This window comes from Rhipicephalus sanguineus, chromosome 7, assembly GCF_013339695.2.
Source record: "Rhipicephalus sanguineus isolate Rsan-2018 chromosome 7, BIME_Rsan_1.4, whole genome shotgun sequence".
NCBI classification, from domain to species: Eukaryota; Metazoa; Arthropoda; class Arachnida; order Ixodida; family Ixodidae; genus Rhipicephalus; species Rhipicephalus sanguineus.
In genome coordinates, this window is record NC_051182.1 from 156,091,224 (window position 1) to 156,113,568 (window position 22,345).

The following is a 22,345-nucleotide window of genomic DNA, read 5'->3' on the forward strand; positions in this document are numbered from 1 at the left end:
GCATTGCGAATACTGCACATGCAGTGATAACTAATGAAGATATCATCTGCTATGGGCACCTTTTCTTTTCAATGTACGATCGTTGCATTCCTTTGGAAGCCTAGTCAGGAGACTCGGCTAGTTTTAGCTCACATGAAAAAAGAAGAAAAACATTCAGTTGAACTCCCTTTGTACCAAGCCAACGTTTACGCGGCGCTTTAGTGAGAGACGTAGGCTACATATTTCTGATTACTCAACGTAAATGAACTTGACTGGATTCAAACAAGATATGGAGTACGTTGACGAGAATCAACATATGAATCCTTTACAAAATCACAAGAATCACAATGTAAGAACCGTGAAAATATGGAGTAGCATTTATGTCGCAGAAATGCAAGCATAAGGAGCTACTAATTATCTAATGATTTATGTGCTTTGAATCATATTATATCTGCAATTAATTTACTGCAGCTATAGTTCCAGGGTAAAAATAATCGGCCACCCTGTTGCCGCTCTATAACAACAAAACGAGTCCTTCACAAACATAAGAACAAATTACATGTGTTCGTAGAACGCCTCGAATAGCCTATACGCCAAGAGCAAAAAAGGGACATAACAGAAGAGGTACGAGTTATATGGGCATTGTTTGAACAAGTATATAAGCAGCGGCAGGCGAGAACCGTTGATTTTAGACTTGTACGATGCTTCAGAATAATGAAGTTTTACATCTCGAATGTTCTGGCTGTCATGGTGGTTGTAGGCGTTATTCTTTTGACTACAGAAAATCAAGGCCCACAGACTGTGCTCGCTGTGCCTCTTCCAGGGTCTTCTGCAAGTAGGCCTCGTTCCAGACGTAGTGGTCCGCTGGAAGGTGTGCCACGATATCGTCCTCACTTTCATAAAAACAATGACACACGTCATCAGCGGTCCCGCCGGGACAGTGGATTTTCAACCAATGTTACTCACGTAGGTGTGTAATCTCTTTTCTGTTATAATCTGCCGCCTTAGTATTAAGTCAGAGCTTGTACTGTGTCTACTTCTCTATGTGCCGTATTCTTTCTGCTGCAATTCATTATTCATGTTCGCGCTTGATTATCCTTCGTCATTGTTATCATCTTTCACCGGTTATAAAATAGTTACACGTGTTATCACATGGTACAGGGTGCGCTTTTCCGTACAGCAATTTTCGCAAGTGGTTTTCAATACTATAATTAGATTGCACGCACGATGCAAATAGCTTAGAACGCTTTAGAACTCACGTGACCACTACTAGTAGCACCGCGTGTACAAGCACATGCGTTTTCGCGAAGGACAAACGTGTTGACGACAAACGACTCTTCTTACGCTATTATTTACGTGAAGTGTGTCGTTTTATTGAGCAGAAGGTCGGCCATTGGATATTCCAATATTTTGTGGTTCGAAATCTGCGTTCTTCCCTGTCACGACCACCTGACCATATGAATTTGTTTAGGTTAGACCAGTTAACCACTTTACTTCTGGTCTTATTAAAGGACGGCGCGAAAAAACACAAGGCTGCACACGGAGAACCAGAAAACACAGGACGAGTTTTGACTGCCAACTCCCAAAATTGTGCGACGCGCATGACGTACTCCAGAAACGCCGCCGTAAAATCGGTAAATATTAAACAAACAAATAAACACACACACCTACATGTGTCTAAATGGAGAAATAAAAGTGGAGAACAGAAGAAGTGATCAACGCATCGCCCATCGTTGAGCACGTCGTGTGTGTGGGGTGTCACCTATATTAAGGTTTTCAGCGTTAACATTTAATGTGGCAGTCTCCGCTCAGCCTGTATTTTCTTCTTCCTTTATCGGTTTTTGAAGCGCTGTTCTTTTGTTTCGAAACCATAACAGAGAACCCAACTTTCCACCTGAATTCTGGTCTTGTATATTCACCTTCTTTAGAAAGCGCAAAAAAAATCTGCCCTCAGAAATTCTATATTCCGACCCTTAGAGTTAGTTGTGTGTTGCTACAGTACATGTTAGCGTCTGCATCTTTCATGGTTGTCTGGCTCGTCTACGTTGTGGTCTGTTGGCCTGAATGAACACTTTGGAACATTTTTGTGCGAATTTGTCTTGCTCCTCTCGACAACACCTCTTGATACGATGCGAACGAACGCACTGACGTGTTATCGCTTTCTATAACCCTCATTCCGTCCGCCTTTGGTGCTGTTACGAATGTGCTGCTAACGAATCTGTTTTCTGGAAGATATTACGCTACTAAGCAGCAAAATTCCATTTAAATAAATACATTCACTCCAACAGGCATAAACAGTAATGAGCACGAATAAATTAATTTAGCAAACATTTTTCATGAATCCTACGGCTATAAGCTGGGTGCATTGGTAATTATCATGGTAGTTCCTGCATCAGTTTTTTTGGAAGCCGTCTTGGAAACAGCCAGTGCACGAGCACACACCTGAAAGTATACCACAGAGATTTCTGTGGGGTTCGTAAATAGCGTAAAACCACAATATATTGTTAGTTAATACTATGGTATTTACAAATGTAGAACGTTTGGAAATAGCGCAGTACTAACCAACAAGACATCATCTAGAACACGACTGTCAAAGGCGTCTAAGCTGTTGCCAATACAGCCTCAGTAACAGCAACTTAACCACCTTCTTATGCCATTGCCTTGCTTGCATGTATTGTTTGACCATCTGAAAGAAATATTCATTAATCATTCAACTTTGATATATCATTAACATTTATAAACATAAAATGCGTTGATCTTGAAAGCAGCCGAAAGGCGATGAATATGAAGGGCGTGGATACTGAAAAAAAAGAAAAACATGTCATTATGTGGAAGTGACAATGTTGAATAAGGAAGCGTCATGAACTCGTGCCTTCAGCATGCTAAAATTTGTTGTATTTTACGCGTAGTCCCACAGTATGATTGAGACACGCCCTAGTGGAGAGTGCTGGAATTGTCGACCACCTGGTTTTATTTAACGTGCAATGACATCGCACATTACAATGGCTTCTAGCATTTAGTCTTCATTGAAATGCGATTGCTGCGGTCGGACTGCTGCGGACTGATTGAACCCATGACCTTCGGGTCTGCAGCTGAGCTCCTTAACCACTGTACCGCCGCAGCGGACCTTGCCCATACTGTCACCTATGCAAAGCAGTATTGTAACGGTGTTTCATCGTCTTTGTCTTCCCGTGAATCCTCATGGCGGTGTAGGTAACAGGAACTCTTAGCACGATTTTGACATTACGGCTGCAGTGCCTTGTTCTGAAGCACTGCGCCTTCAACTATAGCTTTTTTCAAGCACTTTGCACACAATGTACACATTGGGCACTTCGCAAGTGTGTGATAGGATATCTGAAGGTGACTCCTAAACACCTGTCGCTTTAAAAATGTGGTGAGAGAGTGGCCACGCAGAAGGGCAGCTGCTTGGCCTTGTTCTACTTCCATACATATGTAGTTAATGCAACGCATAAAAGTAGCAAAACAGAAATGCCAACGTAACAGTCGTCATTGTCTCCACAAATTTAATAAACAGCTGCACCATTGTCACCTTAGAGTGCGCAGGTAGCCTAACCACACTGAGAAGCGCTGGAAGCACTGCAGCGAAAGCACAGCACTACGATTCACCAGCACAAGTGCGTTATTTCTCGCACATTTCAAGATTAAGCAACCTTCTCTGAAAGCACCTGTAGAACTCACCATATCTGTACTTGTTCTCAATTGTGCTTTGAAGTACAATGAAAAGCGCAAGTACCATTATAGCTTACTTCGATTTATGTAAATCAGAACGCCAGTCTCCGCGTCTACACAATACTATATTGAATACAATGAAAATGATTGGATTGCTATTGCGCTCGATTATTTGTGCCGTCTAAGGAAGAATGACGATTTGAAGGCAGTTTCAGTTGACGTACAGCTGAGGTCGAATTCGAAACGCTTCTTTGCCTTCATTACTTAAGGAACTTTTGCACATCGATGCTATGCATCTATCAAAACTCACAATTTGAAGAAATTCACGAGCGTTAAGATAGCACCAATCCCCAATCCTTAATCATTTTTCAAACTTAAGGAAGAGTTGCTCTTCTAGTCATATTTTCAGGATGTAACATTACGGATTGCTCCAAAAACTACGCCTGAGTTAAACAAACACGGAGTTCTGTAAAAACATAGGTCTTTCCACAATACCTGCACAAAACTGCTGTAATGCAGCAGAATCATGGCGAACGAACACCTTGAATGATTCCCGTTTACGGAGGAATACATGCTCCAACGTTGGCAACAACCCGCAGGTTGTGCTCTTGAAGTGCAACGCAGCCGCCAACGCTGACACGACGCTGAATCCATTTTGCAATAGCGTTAGAAATGGTGTTAAATAGATTCGCTGGCCATACATGCACGAGTGCAAATCAATATTTCAATGTTAGTAACATTAATTAACCTAGCACGATGTCTTTGGATGGGCGATGTACCTTCTTCACCCCTATTCTTCCTCCCTTCCCGCCACCACACACACAAATGTCAGAGCAGTGGGCGTGTACCCATCGCGAAGACGCACCGAAAGGTATACGTTTGATAAGCGGGGGTGCGAAACAGCTCACAATAGAGTAGGGGCACGAATGAGAGACGTATGTTGCAAATGGGATAAGAGGCAAAATTAGCGAATGGTCAACTGTGTGTGTGTGTGTGTGTTTTTTGTCCGTTATCTTCACGCCTCTTGGGAAAAAAATGTGTGATAAAATTGAACATTTGTTATTCCAGGAGGGCCTAAACCTCGACCGAAACGGTCCCACGGACCGTCACTCGGTGAGTAATGTGTTTAGGCGCTGTAGAGATTCACGCCCTATCTAGTACGAAATAGAAAACGAAATGGATGTTCTAACATCTCTATAGTGTTTGAAATGAACCAGTTACACAATCATGCATGTGATCTTTTTACTGTTGTTATCTCTCGCGGCCTAAATGCGCCTACTATTCTGGCACGTAAGAATAAATCGCGACAATGATGTCAATAATAAAAAGTACACAATTATTTATTTATATATTGTTTATTTAGAAGATACAGCCAGCCCTGTTTAGGCCCTAGCATGAGGGGCAAAAGTGCATTCAAAAAGGCAATACATTAGACATATTTACATAGAGTGCATCGAAAGAAAAAAAAAACACCTATTTCCTGATTCCCACAGCCAACAGTCAACTACAACAGAAATGCAGCCAAGTGCTACAGAAAAATATGAGGAAAACAAGGCAAACACACATAACGTAACGGTCACAGATCTAGGAAGCGCTTGTAAGGAATTGAATTGAGAGACGCGGGAGACGGCGGTGGCACAGCAAACACATTATCTAACATCAAACAATTTTCGCACAAAGAAACTCCACTCAGAACGAATACGTCCACACCACGCTAATGAAACCTATATATAAGCTATGAACAACATCTGACTACAATAATAGTCCGGCCACATTGGCCTCGCAGTCGCTTCCGTAATGGAGCGTCCTTACCGTTTGTAGAACTGGAAGCTGGGCCAGTTGGTGACAGTTCTTGAGCATATCGAAATACGTCGTAACCACGGCGCGGGCAAAGAAATGGAAGGGGCAAACCACAGCACTGTTTGTGCGGTCGGCACGGCGTCTAAGTCAAGTCCTTGTCGTCCGTGTTACGTCGTGCTCACCGTCGTCGCTCTTGATGAGGTCCTGCGGTCGTCGTCGCTCAGAAGCAACCGGAAGATCTGTTTGTTGCCGGTTTGCCGGTCATCGTCCTGATCGTCACTGCGGTATAGTTAGCCCTAGCTGCCTTCTTGATCCCTTGATTCCAAGTGAGTCTGTGGCTTAAGTGACGACGTGGCGCTCGGGGACTGTACTGTGGATCCAAGCCGTTCTGCCAACCATAGGCGTGCGCAGGGTTCCCCATTAGGGGGGGAGGGGGGGCAAATGTTCGTCGCAGCGCCCCCCCCACTCTACTAAGTCATGTATGGAGCAGATTTTGCGCCCCCCCCCCCCCACCGTCTTGAGTGACTAGAAGAGTCAATGTACGGGTCACATTTCGCCCCCCCCCCTTAGGTCATTAGCAGGGGCGGCCGCCCCCCCCCTGCCCCCTCCCCCCCCCTGTGCGCACGCCTATGCTGCCAACTAAAGTGGAGTGCCGCAGGTGCTCCGGAACCCGTTGCGACTCCGCGGTAGCTCAGCCGGTCGTTGCTGAGATCAATGTCCGCACCAAGAACTCCTAGTGCTGCATTTTCGGACCCGGCACTGGCTGCTCTCGTCACCTGTGAGACGCTGGCTTCCTTGGCCATCTTCGAATGGTGCCCCACAGACAATCCTCGTTTCCTCTACTTGGGATTTTCACTACGGCTTGGGTCGCATACCACGAGCCCTACTACGGCAAATCACGCACGTGGACCTGACAGAGGTGCACACCATCGATGAATTTTATTGCGATAGCAATTATATGGACAGTCTCGGCTAAATTTTGCCGTCATCGTCGCAGTCATGCACCGTATAAGTATAAGTATGTATATATATATAAAAGCCCCAAAGAAAAATAATTCAGAAAAATGCTTCCGAAGCGCGGAATCGAACCAGGGACCTCATGCTCCGCAGCGAGTGGCGCTAACCGCTACGCCACGAAACGCAGATCCTCCACGTAGCTAACGGCGAGCGTTATATACACAACCTTTACCGCTGGACGCACTCATAGACGGCCGGCGCTTATAAGCGTTTCTTCATTACCAGCGAGATGGCGCTAGGAGCACCACGGGCGCATATAAAATTCGTCGGCGAGCTCGCTCGCTTCTTCTTATATTTGCGCAGGGAGAACCTTGCCCTTCGGCTGTCTGCTCGCGCGGTTTTCTGGTGGTGAGGGCAAGAGGGTTGTTTCAAGCTTTCACCGTGGTGTCCGCGCTCATGTTACGGAGCGTACGAAAGTCACTCGAGCTCCAGGGACGCCGCCAAACGAAACAAACAGACGATGAGCGCGAACTATCAAGTGTCACAGCTCGACACTTGAAGCACGCTAGTTTTCTTCGCTGCTTCGGCCGCCTTTGCAACAGGATCGCTGTTCAAACTGAGAGTATCCATTGGCGAGCCTCACTTCGATAGCGTTAGTTTCTTGCTATCGCATTCATTGCTTCGCCCTTGCGGCGAAACTGTGACTTTTTTTTTCACTCCTCGCATATCATCGCGTACGATCAAAACTTTTCATCATTCGGCACGTGCCTCACGCACCTTAATCATGAGAGTAACCTTGGTTTGATAACAAATTCTGAAAATTTATTTTCACCTTTCATTTTGTCCTTAATGCGAGTGACGTGTGTAGACTGTGCGTGAAGGACGGAGCTACCGCGGCTCACATCCTTTGGAACTGTAGCGTAAATCCGAGAGAAGCCGGTGAGAAAACGACGATCCCGCCGTAGCTAGACACTGCAACGGGGATCTACGATCAAGAGACACAACTCAAGGTCGTCCAGCAAGTCTCGACACCTCTAGAGAGGCAGTGACCGAGCGAAACCGAGGAGAACGAGGACAGCACCCCAGGAAGGGGACGGCGGCCCTCTCGGACCCGCGGAAGAAGCGAGGCAGCAAGGCCTCGAGGAGCACACAACGCACGAGACTAGCGTGATGGCCGCGTCGCGATGAAAGCTCGTCCTCCCTGCGTGGAGAGAGCCTCATCGTCTCTGCAGACATTTTCATAAAGTTGTTCTCTCTCTCTCTCTCTCTGAACGTGTGCCAGAGCATCACAACATTTCTGATCTGATGGTTATCATGGCAATTTTGATGAGGATGACAATGTTACTTTTCCCATAGCACAAGAAGCGCTACTACAAATATTAGTTGAGAAAGAAGTATTACTACAAATATTGGTAGCACAGAGGAGTCTATTGGAGAATGAACACGCCTTATACGGAAAGTATTCTAGCTACCTAAGAGAATAATGCTTATGTATAGCGACAGACACACACTCATTCTTCCCCATCAAGAGATGTATCGCACTTCCCAAAATCGCGGCATGTATATTACTCATGGTAGTTCGTGAGCATACACCGGAAACTGCGTAATTCTTTTTCTACGAAAGAAAAAAGTTCTGAATATGAAAGCAAATGTTTTGGAAAACCGTCAGATACCCAAGCAATTGCTGTTGCTGTATGCGATATTAGCAGTGCCCAGAAAAACATTTTCATCGAAAAAACAATGCTGCGCGAAAACAAGTCAACCTTATTTTTTGTCCCCTCATAACCCTTCTGTATTTGTTGCTGTCTCCTTGTCAAAGAGCAATCAAAGCGGAAACCCCCTGTTGAAAGGCATTTCATTTGCAGTGCAACTTCCCCAAATCCAAACCTTGTATTGTGACGATTACCACAGCCACTGCCTCTGACAGAGGCGGGATCACTGATTTTATGTAGCTTGCCTGACATGCAAGAGGCGCAAAAGACAGCGACATTATAAGGTTTGGTGGTTTTCAAGATAGGCGAAAGCGTGTCAATAAGAGAAAACCTCTATACCTTCGCTGACTGTTGCTTGCAATGCACGCACACAGCTTCATACTTGGTCTGTACTTATAGGTAAAAGCGCGACATTCGAACATTCATGTTAAGATACGGGGCGGGTAAACATGGACGACACGGCGCTCTTGTTGTCCTGACTTCTCTCTTGCGTTCATGTTTGCAAGCCCCGTCTTTAACAGGAATCCCTACCAACTAGCTCCGCTTTCTGTTATTTTGAAATTCAAATATTATTCATAATTTAGGCCTCTTTAACATGACAGCGTATAGAACCCTTGTCGCAGAAATTGCGGTGTCGGAGTTGGCGGCGTTGACCCTGAGCGAAAGGTGCATAGAATAAAAATAAGGGTTAGAGCCGGAATCGAACCTAGGCATTCTGTGTGGTATTCAGGAACCCTACCACAGGGCCACTCCGGTGCTCTAAACTGCTTCGGAGGGCACTATACAGTAGTCACATCAGTGAAGGTGTTACGTTAACAGCTGCAATATTGCATAGCAGAAGCGTAGAAAAGCACAGGCTTCATACAGTGTCAAATGGGTACCAAGTGAGTGCTTGAAATCTGCTAACCTATTACAAAGGGCTCAACTTCAACTCATCATAATCAGCCACAGCATCAAAAAGCTGTGCAGCTACGTAGGTGCTCGTATGCTTTACTGAAGCCTGGTGGAAAATTCACAAATGTAATTACAGTTGGCACCCTAGGAGAGCTTACAGCGGTCAATGTCACACGCACAGGCGTTCCTTCTCTTACAGCACGGTTGGGGTGTCCACCGGGATGCGAAGCACGGCAAGCGAATGAACACGCGATGCGAATAGGGACCGATAACGCTATCGCGCGGCAATCTTGAAGGTGCTGCTTAAGCGTTCTCCAACTTTCTCCGGGTACAGTCCTAGCCTATTCTCTTCGATCATAAAATACCTCATACTTGTTGATGCACCTGCGCATACAAATAAAACAAACGCCTGCATTGTGCAGAATATAACGACTGCAGATGCATTGAATAACATTTGCACAAAGGTTGCCACATATACTCTCTTTTCGACGACGCATTATTATACTTCACTTTCTTGAAATATTCTAAACGCAAGAGCGCCTGAGCAGTTTTCTGCAGTCGTGTACCAATATATTGTAAAAGAGGGTTGTACACTGCTCCATTACATTGTTCTGTTTGCTGTTTGTTGTGGAAGTTTGTACGTTACTTATTTTATTTTAATATTTATTCGTTAATAATTATGCCACTGCACTTTTATAAGGTGACGCCATCTGTAAACAAATAAACCAATCAATCGAAAATTGGGCTCCTACTGCAGGAACGCCGACAGGACAAAGGAGTCCGGAGCGGCAATCACGAAGCAAGGAGACAACGGTTTAAATGCCCTCCATATTTTTGGAGTATTCGCAACGAAATTCTACGGACCAGATTGAAACCAGGAAATAAAAGAAAACTTCTTTCTAGGACTTCTGCTTTAACGAATGCGGTTCTTGCACTGTCATATCCTCGTATTATTTTATACCACGATATATCATGAAGTCTGAAAACGCTTAACGTTTCGTCAAGCTGAAGAAATGCGCGTTGAAGCTGTGAGCCAAAAATGAAAAAAAAAAAACACAGTAACCCGCTCATTATTCATCAATAAACGTCATTTTAGGGGCGAAGCACCTTAGGGTATTAGAGTGTCGACGTGCATCGTCGTCATCATCTGCAGTCGCGGCGTGCATCGTCGTCTGCTGTCGTGACGGTCTATTTGCTTGAGCGCAAGGGAGGGCGCCACCGCCTCAGAGCTCGCTGTGTGTAGCGAAAGAGCGAACTGCGCGCGTGGACTATGGAAACAATATTCCTGCTGTTAACGCTGAACTACCAGCACGCAAGGAACGAGAACCCGCCCTCGCCCGCGAAAGACAACGCCGACGCAGGTAACGTCTGCTAGCGAGTTTCTTGACTGAAAAAAAAAAAAAAAACGACTGCTCGCGCTGCACATCCGTTCACAGCCCACCTCGCATATATAGGCACTAAATCTTGACCTGCTATGTAGTGCCGGTGGGAGGCTTCTCTTGTGCGTAGTTAAGCAATAAAGATTCACCGCGTACACGTTAACTAAAAGCGGACTGCAGGTCTCTATGTCTAATCTTTCTTCCGTCTTTCATTGCCCATTAGCTGTGATTTTGCTGTGGGATATACCGGCGCACACTGCATGCTTCGCCCCTCCACAGGTTTCGCGTTATTGCAGCTGAAACACCTTTCCTACGTGCTTCGCGCCTCCCCAATTTTTTTTACGTTGTCCTTTAAACCCCGAGTGCTTGGTTCCTTGTGGGCTTTGGGGCGTACCATAAGGAGGACAGCTGCTGTGATAACTGACATCCTGGTGATGATATCTAGAGAAAACTAGCTATTTTTTATGCGTAGCAATCCACTTTCCCGGATATATTTTACATTTATTTTACTGATTGCTTGCCTCCGAATTTGTCCACAGTCACAACAGATTAGGGAGCGTACATCATCAGTGGTACACAAATATGTAGTAAATGCTTGTGGTGTAGGTAATACAAAATGCTCAGATAAATACAGCAATGCAAGACATGAGCCACGACAATAATGGTAGTTAACTACGTGATATCAATGCAATGGAAGTAATATTATTAGTCGTATAATATAAAAATCATAGTAAGAGTAATGCAAGCCTCTGGTTTTCCTTAAAATGAGAGGTGCCATACGGTAAGATTTGCTGTGTTTACTATGCCTAAAATGCTTCAGGATGTACATCGAGCTTCCCAGAAGATATAGTCAGCAAAATACCAAGACTGTCACGCGAATGATCATTCTATAAACTACGAAATATATGTCAGATGGGTTCCGACGAAATCTAATGTGAGAGCTCTCCAGGTATTGCGAATTCTTAAGAGATGGCCTTCGGTGTAAGCGAGCGCCAGTTCGACCTATACTTGAACACATATAAAAGAGAGGACTGCGTCACTGAGAAAAGCTCAGGCATGTGCTTGCAGTAAATGTGTTGCGTTCGACACAACAATTCGTGTTGCAGTGGATACGTGAAGGACAATGTTGGCATTGTTGGCTGACTTGTACGGCTAATGTTGTCGAATTGTTCGAATTTTGGTAAAAGTTGTGGAGTTTTGCGGCTGCATCTAGCCCTGAACCCTTTAGAGATGAGGCCAAGACCCAAAGAGATACATCTTTACTGGTCCAAGCCTTGGCCGCAACTGCTCGCTGCCAGCGGCTGCCGCGTGACACGAGCGCGCATGCGATCGTCGTTTTCTTCTACGCGCTCACAGCCGCCGAGCGCCCCCATAAAGTATAAATGTGGGGCACTATGCCACCCTTCAATAAATGCATCGACGCCATTTTGGGGTCGGGACCCCTAAAACAAGAAATGTCAAGCTTGTGTGCATTGTTAACATACGTTTGGTATTTCATTACAGGTCACGCACACCCAAGAGACAGCTTAAAGGTGCACAAACGTAAATTACGTCAGGCTGAGTAGCCGCCAACCAGCATCTTGCGATAGGCCTTTGTCTACAGGCCTTCGTCTGGTGACGCGGAGAAGCAGTGAACTGCGTCGGCCGCCAAACCTGCCCATCCAGCCACTGTACTGGGATAAATCATATCGTCTAGTAAAACGAAACATATAGGACAAAACGATGTAAAAAAACAAAAACAAAATTTGGCAATCGGTGTTCGTTTCATACGAGTAACTACGGTAGTTATCAGGGAAGAAATATCATCTCAATATCTCAAATGGTATCAGTGATATCTTGTAACCTATAGTACTCATGTATTGCGATGCATGGCATGACTGTCTTATGACTCGTGAATAGTGAGGTCACACACAATATGATATTCCATCAATTAAAGTGTGTTTCTTCTCTGCAAATGCGCATTCTTGTATATGCCACGTTAAAACCCTGTAATACCCAAAAGGCGTTATGCCTTGAGAAAAATTGTGAGAAAACACTCACCATATTTACTCTTCTTGTAGAGTTCATTTTAAAGAAAAAAGGGTTCGAGCATGACCGAATCACTCTTAATTAAAAATGATTATTTACTTTGAATAAATGAGTAACTCAGTGTAACTTAACTATAACATGTTAAATATGCAATAACGGCTTTTCCATGAAGCTTTCACGGTTGTTTTACCTTTTTTGCGGCATTATATTCAATGTATCAAATATGATGCAATGGGCATTACAGGGATAAAAAAGACGAGGTATGTATCTTCAAACCGGTGGTTAGGCGGTCTTGTTGGTACGTACAGAGTTTTAAGAGCTTGCTCCTTACGCTCGCGCCTTCTCCTTTGTCGGCGGCGTGCACACTAGTTCTCATTGGTCCCGCCATACGCGCAGCTGAGCTCTCTCCGGTGTTTTCATTAATGCTCACTAGATGGCGCGCCGCCGCTCAAGGCGGCGCGCAACACGCTCGGCGCATGCGCTAGTTATATAGGTGACAGTTAGAGGGCCGCGCCTCTCGTTTCGCACTGGCGTTTGGCGCGCTTTCTTCCTCTTTGCCGGGAGCTAATTCAGTGAACACTTTTCATTGCCGCTGCGCTGCATGAGCACCCCAGCCAAGGCAGCAGCGCAGCAGGCTCGCAACGCAGCAGCATCTCGGGCTCGCCGCCAAGACTCTGCGGTCAGAGGCCGGGAGGCCGAAGCGAAGAGGGCTAATGTATATATAACATCGTTGTCACGTCTATATATGAGGTTAGAGGAAATTGTACGAAGGATTCACGGGTTACCCGATCATATCCGAGCAAGCTCCTCTAACGTCATTCACTTCGTGGATATGGCGGCGATATTTTTTAAACAGCGCTGAAATGACCGGGATACCGGCCAAGAACTACACAATACACGTGCTGCCGCACAACACAGTTATTAATGGCGGACGCATTATGCCCCATCGGTCGTTTGTGTCGTTCGTGTTCTGATACCACATGCAAGTCATGGACATGCACATACTCATCGGTCATTCATCTTTATCGTACAAGTCATGCGATGCCCTGTGGTGTATAGCAATGCAGTGAAACGACACCGATGGCATCAGGAAGGTACCTTGCGCGTGTCATCACGCATGCATGTATATCATGATACTAATGACATGGTGTATAATTCATGTACGTCATAGACGTGTAGCGCCATGACAAGCCACTACTCATGTAAAGCCAATTCTGGCTAGAAATAAGGTTGTTATACCGCTCTTTTCTCTTCTTTTTTGTTCCAGTGCTGATTGAACCCCGGCTCCCCGACTTTTTTTTCTTTTCCAAGCACTGATTTTCCTTTTTATTGCGATAGTAATTATACAGACACTCTCTACGGGTTTTAGCCCTCGCCGTTGCCACCAGGCTTCGCATGAAGTCCAAATCCATAACACCCCCGGGGATCGTGTGTACCCGCGAGTAAAAGCGCACGAGCGCTGTCGATGAACACGGCGCGTGCAAAGCCCGCAGAACTTATTCTTTTTTTCGCTCTTCCGTTTTTCTTTGTCATTCTTCCCTTCTGCCCATCTTCATGTATTGCGTGCTACCCCGCCCCCCCCCCCCGTAATACGACAACGCCCTAAAGTTACCTCTCCCTGGAAGCTGGATTCGGACAGACGATTCCTGTAGATGTAAACACACTTTCCTGCCTACTTTGTGTGTCTCAGAGAGGCCAGTCTCAAGAACTGGCCTCCCTGGTGGAGTTCAAGCTGCTTCTCCCATATGAGGTCAAATACTACATCCTAGCCCCCAGGCACCTGCTGCTGCGGTGCTCCTGATCAAGGCGACGGTCAGAATTGTAACACAGCGAAGTGTATATAGAGAACCAATGGACCGGGATATGCCGCTCCTGGGAACTGAACCTAGAATCTTTAAGCACGCGCATCCTCTCTAGACAAGCTAGTCAGCACAGCTCCTTAAACAGAAGCCGGAAGTGAAATAGCTATACCAACTGGCAGACCTTAATTTCCTATTTTGGAGAGAATAACACACATAAATTCTATTGTCACAGGTCTGAAGTAACTGTTAGCACCTACTGCGCTTATATCCAACTTTAAAAAATGCAATCAGAACATCTAGTTATTCTCCTGTAACTCTTTTTCTTACATTTTGCATTTATTCTACGTTTTTCAAATGCTTAGATGCATGATTCTCAGATTACGCGCTGTCACCTTTCATAAAATTATCAACTACGTGTTTTTTTCCTACGAGACTATCATCATCATCATCATCTCCCTGACTGCGCCCACTGCAGGGCAATAGCCTCTCTCATGTTCCGCCAATCAACCCGGTTCTGTGCTTGCTGCGCCCATCGTTATACCCGCAAGCTTCTTAATCTCATCCTCCCACCTAACTTTCGGTCTCCCTCTAAGAAGATATCCCTTATGTTTGATTTGAAAGGTTAACAATGCATTGCAGTCGGTGATCACTCAATGCGGACTTTAAGAATGCTCTAAATTGCGTTGACTAAGGAGATTTCACCAAAAAACTAAAACGAAATGAGTAGCGTATAAAAGCAGCAAGACGAATAACATGGCCTACGCAATGGCATATCACCATCTGAAGTACTGAGAACTGGGATCCACGCGGTGTTTTTCTATGGGGAATTATATTGTCCGCTGTACTGCAGGCACAGCTGGTCGAATAAAAATAACAAGCCGACCTTGAGCTCCCTCGAGTCGAAAGAACAAATGGTGTGGAAACTAAAAAGCAAATAAGCCATATTCATAAAATGTGTGGAATCAGCTAGAAAAACATAGATAGAATACAAAGTGAAAATAAGTGGGTTACTCGAAGAGAAAAGGACGTCCGGTCGTCATCGTTTCAATCCGGATACAAGCGCGGCAGGTGCAAACTGCTGCTTTGTAACCTGCGCGATATTTTATTATGGCGAAGTCTAACAATCCGCACATTGTTACCATTCTGGTGGTTACGGGTATTATTCTTACGACTGTAGGAATTCGAAGTCCTCCAGCTGCCGACGCTGTGCCTCTTCCGCGGAATTATGCAAGCACGCTCCCTCGCATGAGTAAGCCTTCGAAGGAGTCTCCTGTATTGCTTTACCGCCCCCACTTTCCACAAAATGAGAGTCATCATTACCGTAACTACCACCCCCGCCCCCCTGAAAGCCACCAACAGCATCATCGCCGTCATGAACAACAGCACGGGCAACAGCAACATGGAATTCCAACCAACAGGATTCACCATGGTATGTTGCATTTCATTTTGGCCGCTTTGTTCTTCTTTCACATATTATTATTCGCGAAAACAAATGTCTATTTTGGCAAGAAACACGCAAAAGCCGTTTTGTAGCGTCAGCTACACTGGCCTAGCCGAGCCAGTTTCGCGTGCCTCCTCAAGAGCCTTGCTGCGCATGCGCGAGGATCAGTGATGTCACACAGCAGGCGCATCGGAGCCGGCACGTCCCGCGCACTCCGCCTCTGCCGCGCGCGACTCGCTACCGCCGGCCTGCGCTTTCCAGAGTAGTGACGTCGTAGCCGAGGTACACTCACAGAAAAGACCCAGTAAAAAGGGCGTCTTTTTGTCCCACAAAAATAATCGTCACCTGGCTTGCTTGCGTTTCCTTTCTTGAAAACTCGGCGCTGGCCACTTTCCTACCAAGAATGCTATGTCACGCTGATAGCACACATGCCCTTCGTGACCAGAAAGTGCCGGACGCGCGGCGATAATGCAAGGAAAGGAAGGCAAAATAAATGACGATTATTGTTGTGGGAGAAAAAGACGCCCTTTTTACCCGATCTTTTCTGTGAGTGATAGACGTACTGGCGCCGGCGCGCGCGCAGCCATTCGTCTTCGCTGTGCAGTCGCCGTCTGACACTGCGCTGGAGCCGTTTGATAGCGCCTCTGACTGGTCGTTTGCCAGTGTGGTTTAGCCATGGAGAAGGATAGCGCAAATGCTGCTCAACGGCGCAGAAGAGTGGTGAGGCCTAACTCATCGGATCCCGAAGTAGTTGACTGGCAAAATAAATATACATGTGCCACATAATATGCATGCCACGTGTGTGTCAATGGAGCAGCAGTAAGCATGATAATCAAGCTAATCCTAGACAATCAGGAAAGCTAAGAACAATCAGCTGAACCTTTGCTAACACTACGTTATCCTGGCATAGACGAGCTAAGCCACTGCAACACTTTTTTGTTCAATCGCTAAGCCCTCGAGTATGAAATTCGGTGAAACAGACTTCAAGAATATGGGTGCAGTTTTATGAAAAGCTACAAGCAATGAAGCCGTGAAAAAAAAATAGACTGAGCGTGGAGTGCTCGCCCCCATTCTCTTAACATATACTAACTTATGCATCCTGTGGCGTCGCTAATAGTGGCTTCATAAACATTTTACACATTTTTCTTACACTGTCTATTGGCTCACACATATCTTAAGTTAGTCTTAGAAGCGATAAACAGGGCGCCGGCGTACAATAAGGATAAAACTATGCCTCTGACAATTCTTTGAAACTTCGTGCTAAGTGAAACTGTGTGACATGTTAGTCTTGGTAATAAATTTTGTCTTCTGTATATTAATGAGAACTTATTGTCTGTTAGTTCTCATTAATATTGTGTATAACAAAGAAAAACGAGCCCATAAAATTTCCACTTTCCGTCTTCTGTATATTTTTTTCATGGTGAAAAAAATAACGTTGGAGTAATTGCTCTCTCTGAGGATGAATGACTAGCGGACCTGATGGGCCAGCTCCTGCCTCTGCTCTGGTCGGCTTATTCTGTAAGCGCGCTGCTCGTCCGGCGTTCTTATAATGAGTGGTCGACACGTACTGACCACCACGCCAACGCAGCATCTATACTGGACTGACGCGGCAAAACACGTACGAAAGGCGCACCAATCCTCATGAATTTCTGCACAGCCACCTTTGACCGATAGGCGGCGTCATTTGACGACGTCGTCGTGTGACGTCCTGACGACGCCATAAGTTTTGGCGATCACATGACGACATGGTCACATGATGATGTCATTACATCCCGTCACCGCTTCCTTGCAGTAAGTCACGTGGATTCCTTTTTCTTTTTTTTGTTCGTGGACGGACGCGGACGGACACCGCAAATTAAGCTCCAGTGTAAAAATTGAGCGAGATTAACATCTGCAGAGAGAAAAGAAGAAACGGTATCTGTTGTGTTGTCTGCTTTGTCTCCTTCGAGTTGTTTAGCTTAACAACTCGAAGCGCTTTATAACTCAAGCTTTTCATTTCTTTTCTGGGTGACATTCAAAGTACGATGCGGGCAGACGCATTGACGTTTCATTATAAAGGAGAAGAAGCGCGAGAATGCATCAATTAAATGTTAAATATAGCCAATTGAATGTTGTGAAACACACCTTAAGGCACGAAATATTGTCATCATTCGGGATTGTATCACAACAATAATGCACAGTGATATTTACCCACTTATCCAAAAAGCTGAAACCAACGGAAAGAGAAGAACCCTGCAGTTGTAGCTCCCTTGTCAGATTTTCGTTCGAGACAGTAGTTTGACAATGTTGAAGGGTGACGCGAGGTTTGCGTGAACAGTACAAGCAAAACAAGTCCGATTGAACACAGTATATTCGAGATATACGTGTTACGTTAGGTCGCGGAGCTGGGTGACAGTGGTCTAGAGCCGGTTAGTCATTCGTATGTCCGAGTCACCGTACCAACGCAGTGTCTACAGCTAGCGTAGCGCTGTCGTCCTTATATTAAGGCGAAGTCCTTGGGTACCTCATCAAACGCGAAAACTGACCGTCAGCGTCGACGCCGTCGGTGTCCCACAGCATCGGTGTCAACGCGAGTGATGCAAAAATCATCACGTGATGACGTCACTATGACATCACATATCTGTGACATCACATGATGACGTCATCACATGACATCGTCGCTTGCTCAGAGGTGCGCCGATCCCAGAGGCAGTGCAAAACCAGGTGAGGTGGAGAAAGCTTGCGATGCCTCCGATCCTGGAGGCAGTGCAAAATCACGTTTAATGCAGAAAGCTTCCGGAGGGGAGCCGTGGGAGGATGAATACATCGACTGAGAAGAAAAGGAAGAAGGCTGTCGCCTTCGAGTCGTCTTAGGCGAATGCGTAAGGGACCCTGTGAGTTTTGTGTTGGCTTGACCGAGGCAGCAAGCGGAACGCAGGCTGCGGCGAACAGTCCGGTCTAGAGTAGGAATGTTGTTGCCGCGGCTCGCGATTCGGGCCAAGCGACGTGCGCTGCACGGTAACGGAGGTTGATGATAGCGATATGACGATGACGCTACAGTATGATGTGCAGCTAACACATCAACTTAGTTGTGGCCTCCGTGATCGGCTCCGGTGGCGCGCCCCAGCAACGGCGCGCTGCCGTTAGATACGGCAGAAACACGGTCGGCAATTCGCCAGCTTGGAAAATGGTATGAACGCTTGTAATCGTCCTGAGCGGACATGCGTACTTTGCGGCAGTGAGTGCTTGGGACATACCACATGTCCGGTGATTATCACTTTCCGACATGCACTCCGATTTCTCGCGAGACATTTTTGGGTTTTGGTGTCTCTTTTCGTCTCACTTGTTGTTGCCAGGTAATTAAATGGACTTCGTCCGTCATGCGGATAATGGAGCGGTGGGTTGCAGCACTCTTTTCTGAATTCAGCTTTCGCTAAAGCTACTGTATATGCAACCTTTAGGTAGCAGAATTGCACGTAGGTCTGGCTGGCAACCACACCTATGCGGCGAAGTCGCACTCCATTTCTGCGGGCCACATGCCTTCCGTGCGCGGATTGACATATCTGACTCATCGAATACCGGCGATAAACTCGACTGTCGGTGGCTATAGTGTCAATCCAGTTCGCTTAGTGGTGGCGTCGAGAAATACGAAAATCGGCCCGAGCGTCAACTTCTTCGAAGTGTATGATTTCTTGCGGCGTTCGGAAGACAGGTGTGCTACTCTCCTACTTAATGGTATAGCATGTGCAGTAACTAGCATTGTTCCCGTCATAGCGGTAAGCAACAGACACCGCCATACCGATGTGCTCTTTCACGACCGCAATGTTCTGAGATCTAAGAATGGCTCCATATCTCCCTTTTCGAGTTAGCTATTGCTTGCACAGCAACAATTTAAAGATATGTTCCGGAACAGCCGAGAAAGACAAAAGTTGAGGTGATTGGTAAGTACTCATCCAGAAATTGGTGTGTCCGCATTTCACTGTGTCTGCGTTCGCACGCCCACCTTTTTATTTTTCTATTTATTGATTCATACTGCAGGCCAATATGCTGGCCCATGCAGGAGGGGCAATACAATGACAAAATAATGAAAGGACAAAACAATGCAAAAAAAAAGAAAATATATACATTACAAGAAATTGATGCAACCTATTGTCATATTGCATCAGAAAAAATGCTTGCTAAGCACAATAGAATAAATGACACTTTGTTGAAAAACTCTGTGCAAATAACAGCAGCAAACTGAAACGTTACACACAAAATACAAGAAGAAATGGAAAGAAACGCACAGACGAGATCACACTTTCAGGGAAAAAATAAAAACGCTCTCCAACAATAGCAGGGCAGGGAGCACAGCAACGAATTCTTTTGTGAGGGACAGCTAACTGTTGTTTCCATAGAAAGCAAGACCTAAAAACATGCATTATTTAGGTTTTTTATTTATCTTTTTCAGAGTAAACGTTGCCCTTTATTACTAGGAGCATTTTTTAACGCTCTATTCGTTTTCTAACCTTACACTTCTTGTTAAGAACATTTCATTTTTTTTATTCCGTGCACGTTAAAGGGACACTAAAGAGCAAAACGATTTTTCTCGCACTAGTAAAGTAGTCTTCCACGATACCAAAAACACCACGCTTGCTGTGAGAAGATAAGCGAGAAAACGCGCAAAAAGAAAATAGAGGTGGCGACGCCACCTTGGAATTCCCGCACCATTTGCTGTGACGTCACATATTCTTGACGGCGCCTGCTTGGGCCTACGTAGTTCCTAATCGGTTAAATCGGAGTACATTGTCCTCTGAGGGGGCCAGAGATTTGACATCACGAGTTTGTGGAAATTTCGTCGGGCCAGTGGCGCCAAAATACGTTAAATGCTTTTTGAAACCTTTCACGTCACTAATTACAAAGTTCGGCACGAAATTTAAAAATAAGACTTTGAACTTGGTTTTCTCCTCTAATTATAAACCTATGATGGTGAAATAAACTACACATGAGTTCTCCGAGCACACTTTATCAATCTAAACCAATTCATTGTTTCTCTTTAGTGTCCCTTTAAAGCTGACAGTATTACGAACAAAAAATGCAATGAAATATAATTCCTCTACACTCTAAGCACGGTAACGTTTACTAGAGGTGCACATTTTCAAAAAAATTGTGTACCTGTAAACTAGAAGTTATCTAGTAACCTTTGCAAAATTAACCTGTAATAAAAATGCACAAATTCATTTTAAAATAGAAGTTACGGAAATAGCCTTTAGTACCTGTTCACAATATCGAGCATTTTCACGTGAAAACAGAGGTTACGTTGTACAGTACACGGTATACTGCTTACAGAAAACGGCTTGTAGGATATTTTATACGGCCACCGCTCTGCGCCTCTTCTTTCCTTCGCTCTTCTTTCTTCGACGCATTCCAGGAGGTTACGCTCATCACATGCTTGGATCAGCCAGGTGTGCCACAGCAACGGAAGCATAACCTTCCACTCTTTCGCACTTCGTGCTGCGCGTGTCTCGTGTTCTTTCCGCGCTTCCTTGTGCGGTTTTAATACACCGTCTATATACGTACGCTAAGAAATGCGAACCTTTGCGGAAGGTGTCACATGGAAGGTGCTTCTCAGAAAACACGCGATGGCGCATTGTAATAATTCAAGTGCATGACTGCTTATAGAACGTGACAATTGCGGTGACCGAGGCCAAACGCGTCGCCTTCGCTCATTAGAAGAGGCAGCTAACAAAACATTCGCATATTCGAAGCGACTTGGAGTTAGCGTGCACTACAGTAATGATCAACCGCGATTATAATAAAATGTGGTCGATCCGTCAATATCAATTAAGACCAGAGATTTTATAACAGTATCATGATATACGTGTCAGACCATCCTCTCTTGGTCCAACTTCAATGCAGTTTAGGCACAGGTTGACGTGATTATAACACTTGAATTATTTTTCTTCTGCTCGTGCACTTTCATTGACTGTGTGATTCGTGCTTATCAAACTATGTGTTATCTGATAATAAATACCAGCCGTCTATTTGTTACAGGGCTATTTGCGATTTTGTTCACCTTCAAATGTGGGATCAGCAATGGAAACGTGGATACTGAAAAAATGTGAGGTTGACAAAGCAGGGAAGCTGCTGAAGGCCGTAAAGAAGTGCGCGGAGAATCAACACTGCTCCTCACGGCGTAGAGTATATTCAAAATCGATGTACAAACCGCTCGCCATACGCCACGTTAAGTCCATTTTACGTACTTCTCGCAAAACCCAAGGAAACGTCTGAAATCATCGCTTAATAAGTAGCTGGCTGGTACGTACGTGCACATTATATACGAATGCTGAATGATAGTATCAGAACAAGACGCAGTAAATGTAAATGTATGAATAAGCAAAAATCCAGTAGTACCAAGCGCGCATATCAAGAGCCGCAACGCGGTTTTCTCCAGAGATGCAAATTCTAATGCTTAAACATCTACTTAATTGGATCAAGAGAGGATACTTGTCAGATACACATGGCACAACTCATGATTAAGAATATCTGTCAATCACCTGCTCTTCTCAATTATCGTTTTAGTGGCAGACCACATTGGAACGACACGATGCTTGTGGGCGAAGGTGCGATGTTATGATGCATGCAAGCCTAAGCCAACTCCAAAGGAAATTGTTTTGTGTTTTTTCTTGCGATGAGGGAAGCGTA

The 22,345-nt window shown here is 45.2% G+C and overlaps 1 protein-coding gene across 2 annotated transcripts; it reads left to right on the top strand.

Annotated features, from left to right (window-relative positions):
* The first annotated feature begins 614 nt into the window (after nucleotides 1-614).
* On the top strand, nucleotides 615-22,145 carry LOC119400981 (uncharacterized). 2 transcript variants are annotated; one of them, XM_049418057.1, is made up of 4 exons: nucleotides 615-949; nucleotides 4,738-4,782; nucleotides 15,419-15,670; nucleotides 21,695-22,145. In XM_049418057.1, the coding sequence occupies exons 1-4, from the start codon at nucleotides 694-696 to the stop codon at nucleotides 21,763-21,765; spliced, it is 624 nt and encodes a 207-aa protein (XP_049274014.1). In that variant the 5' UTR covers nucleotides 615-693; the 3' UTR covers nucleotides 21,766-22,145. The 2 variants fall into 2 exon arrangements, 1 of the variants encoding a protein (XP_049274014.1); XR_005185337.2 differs by lacking the exons at nucleotides 15,419-15,670; nucleotides 21,695-22,145 and adding an exon at nucleotides 9,790-9,937 and having other exon boundaries at nucleotides 620-949.
* The last annotated feature ends 200 nt before the right edge of the window (nucleotides 22,146-22,345 follow it).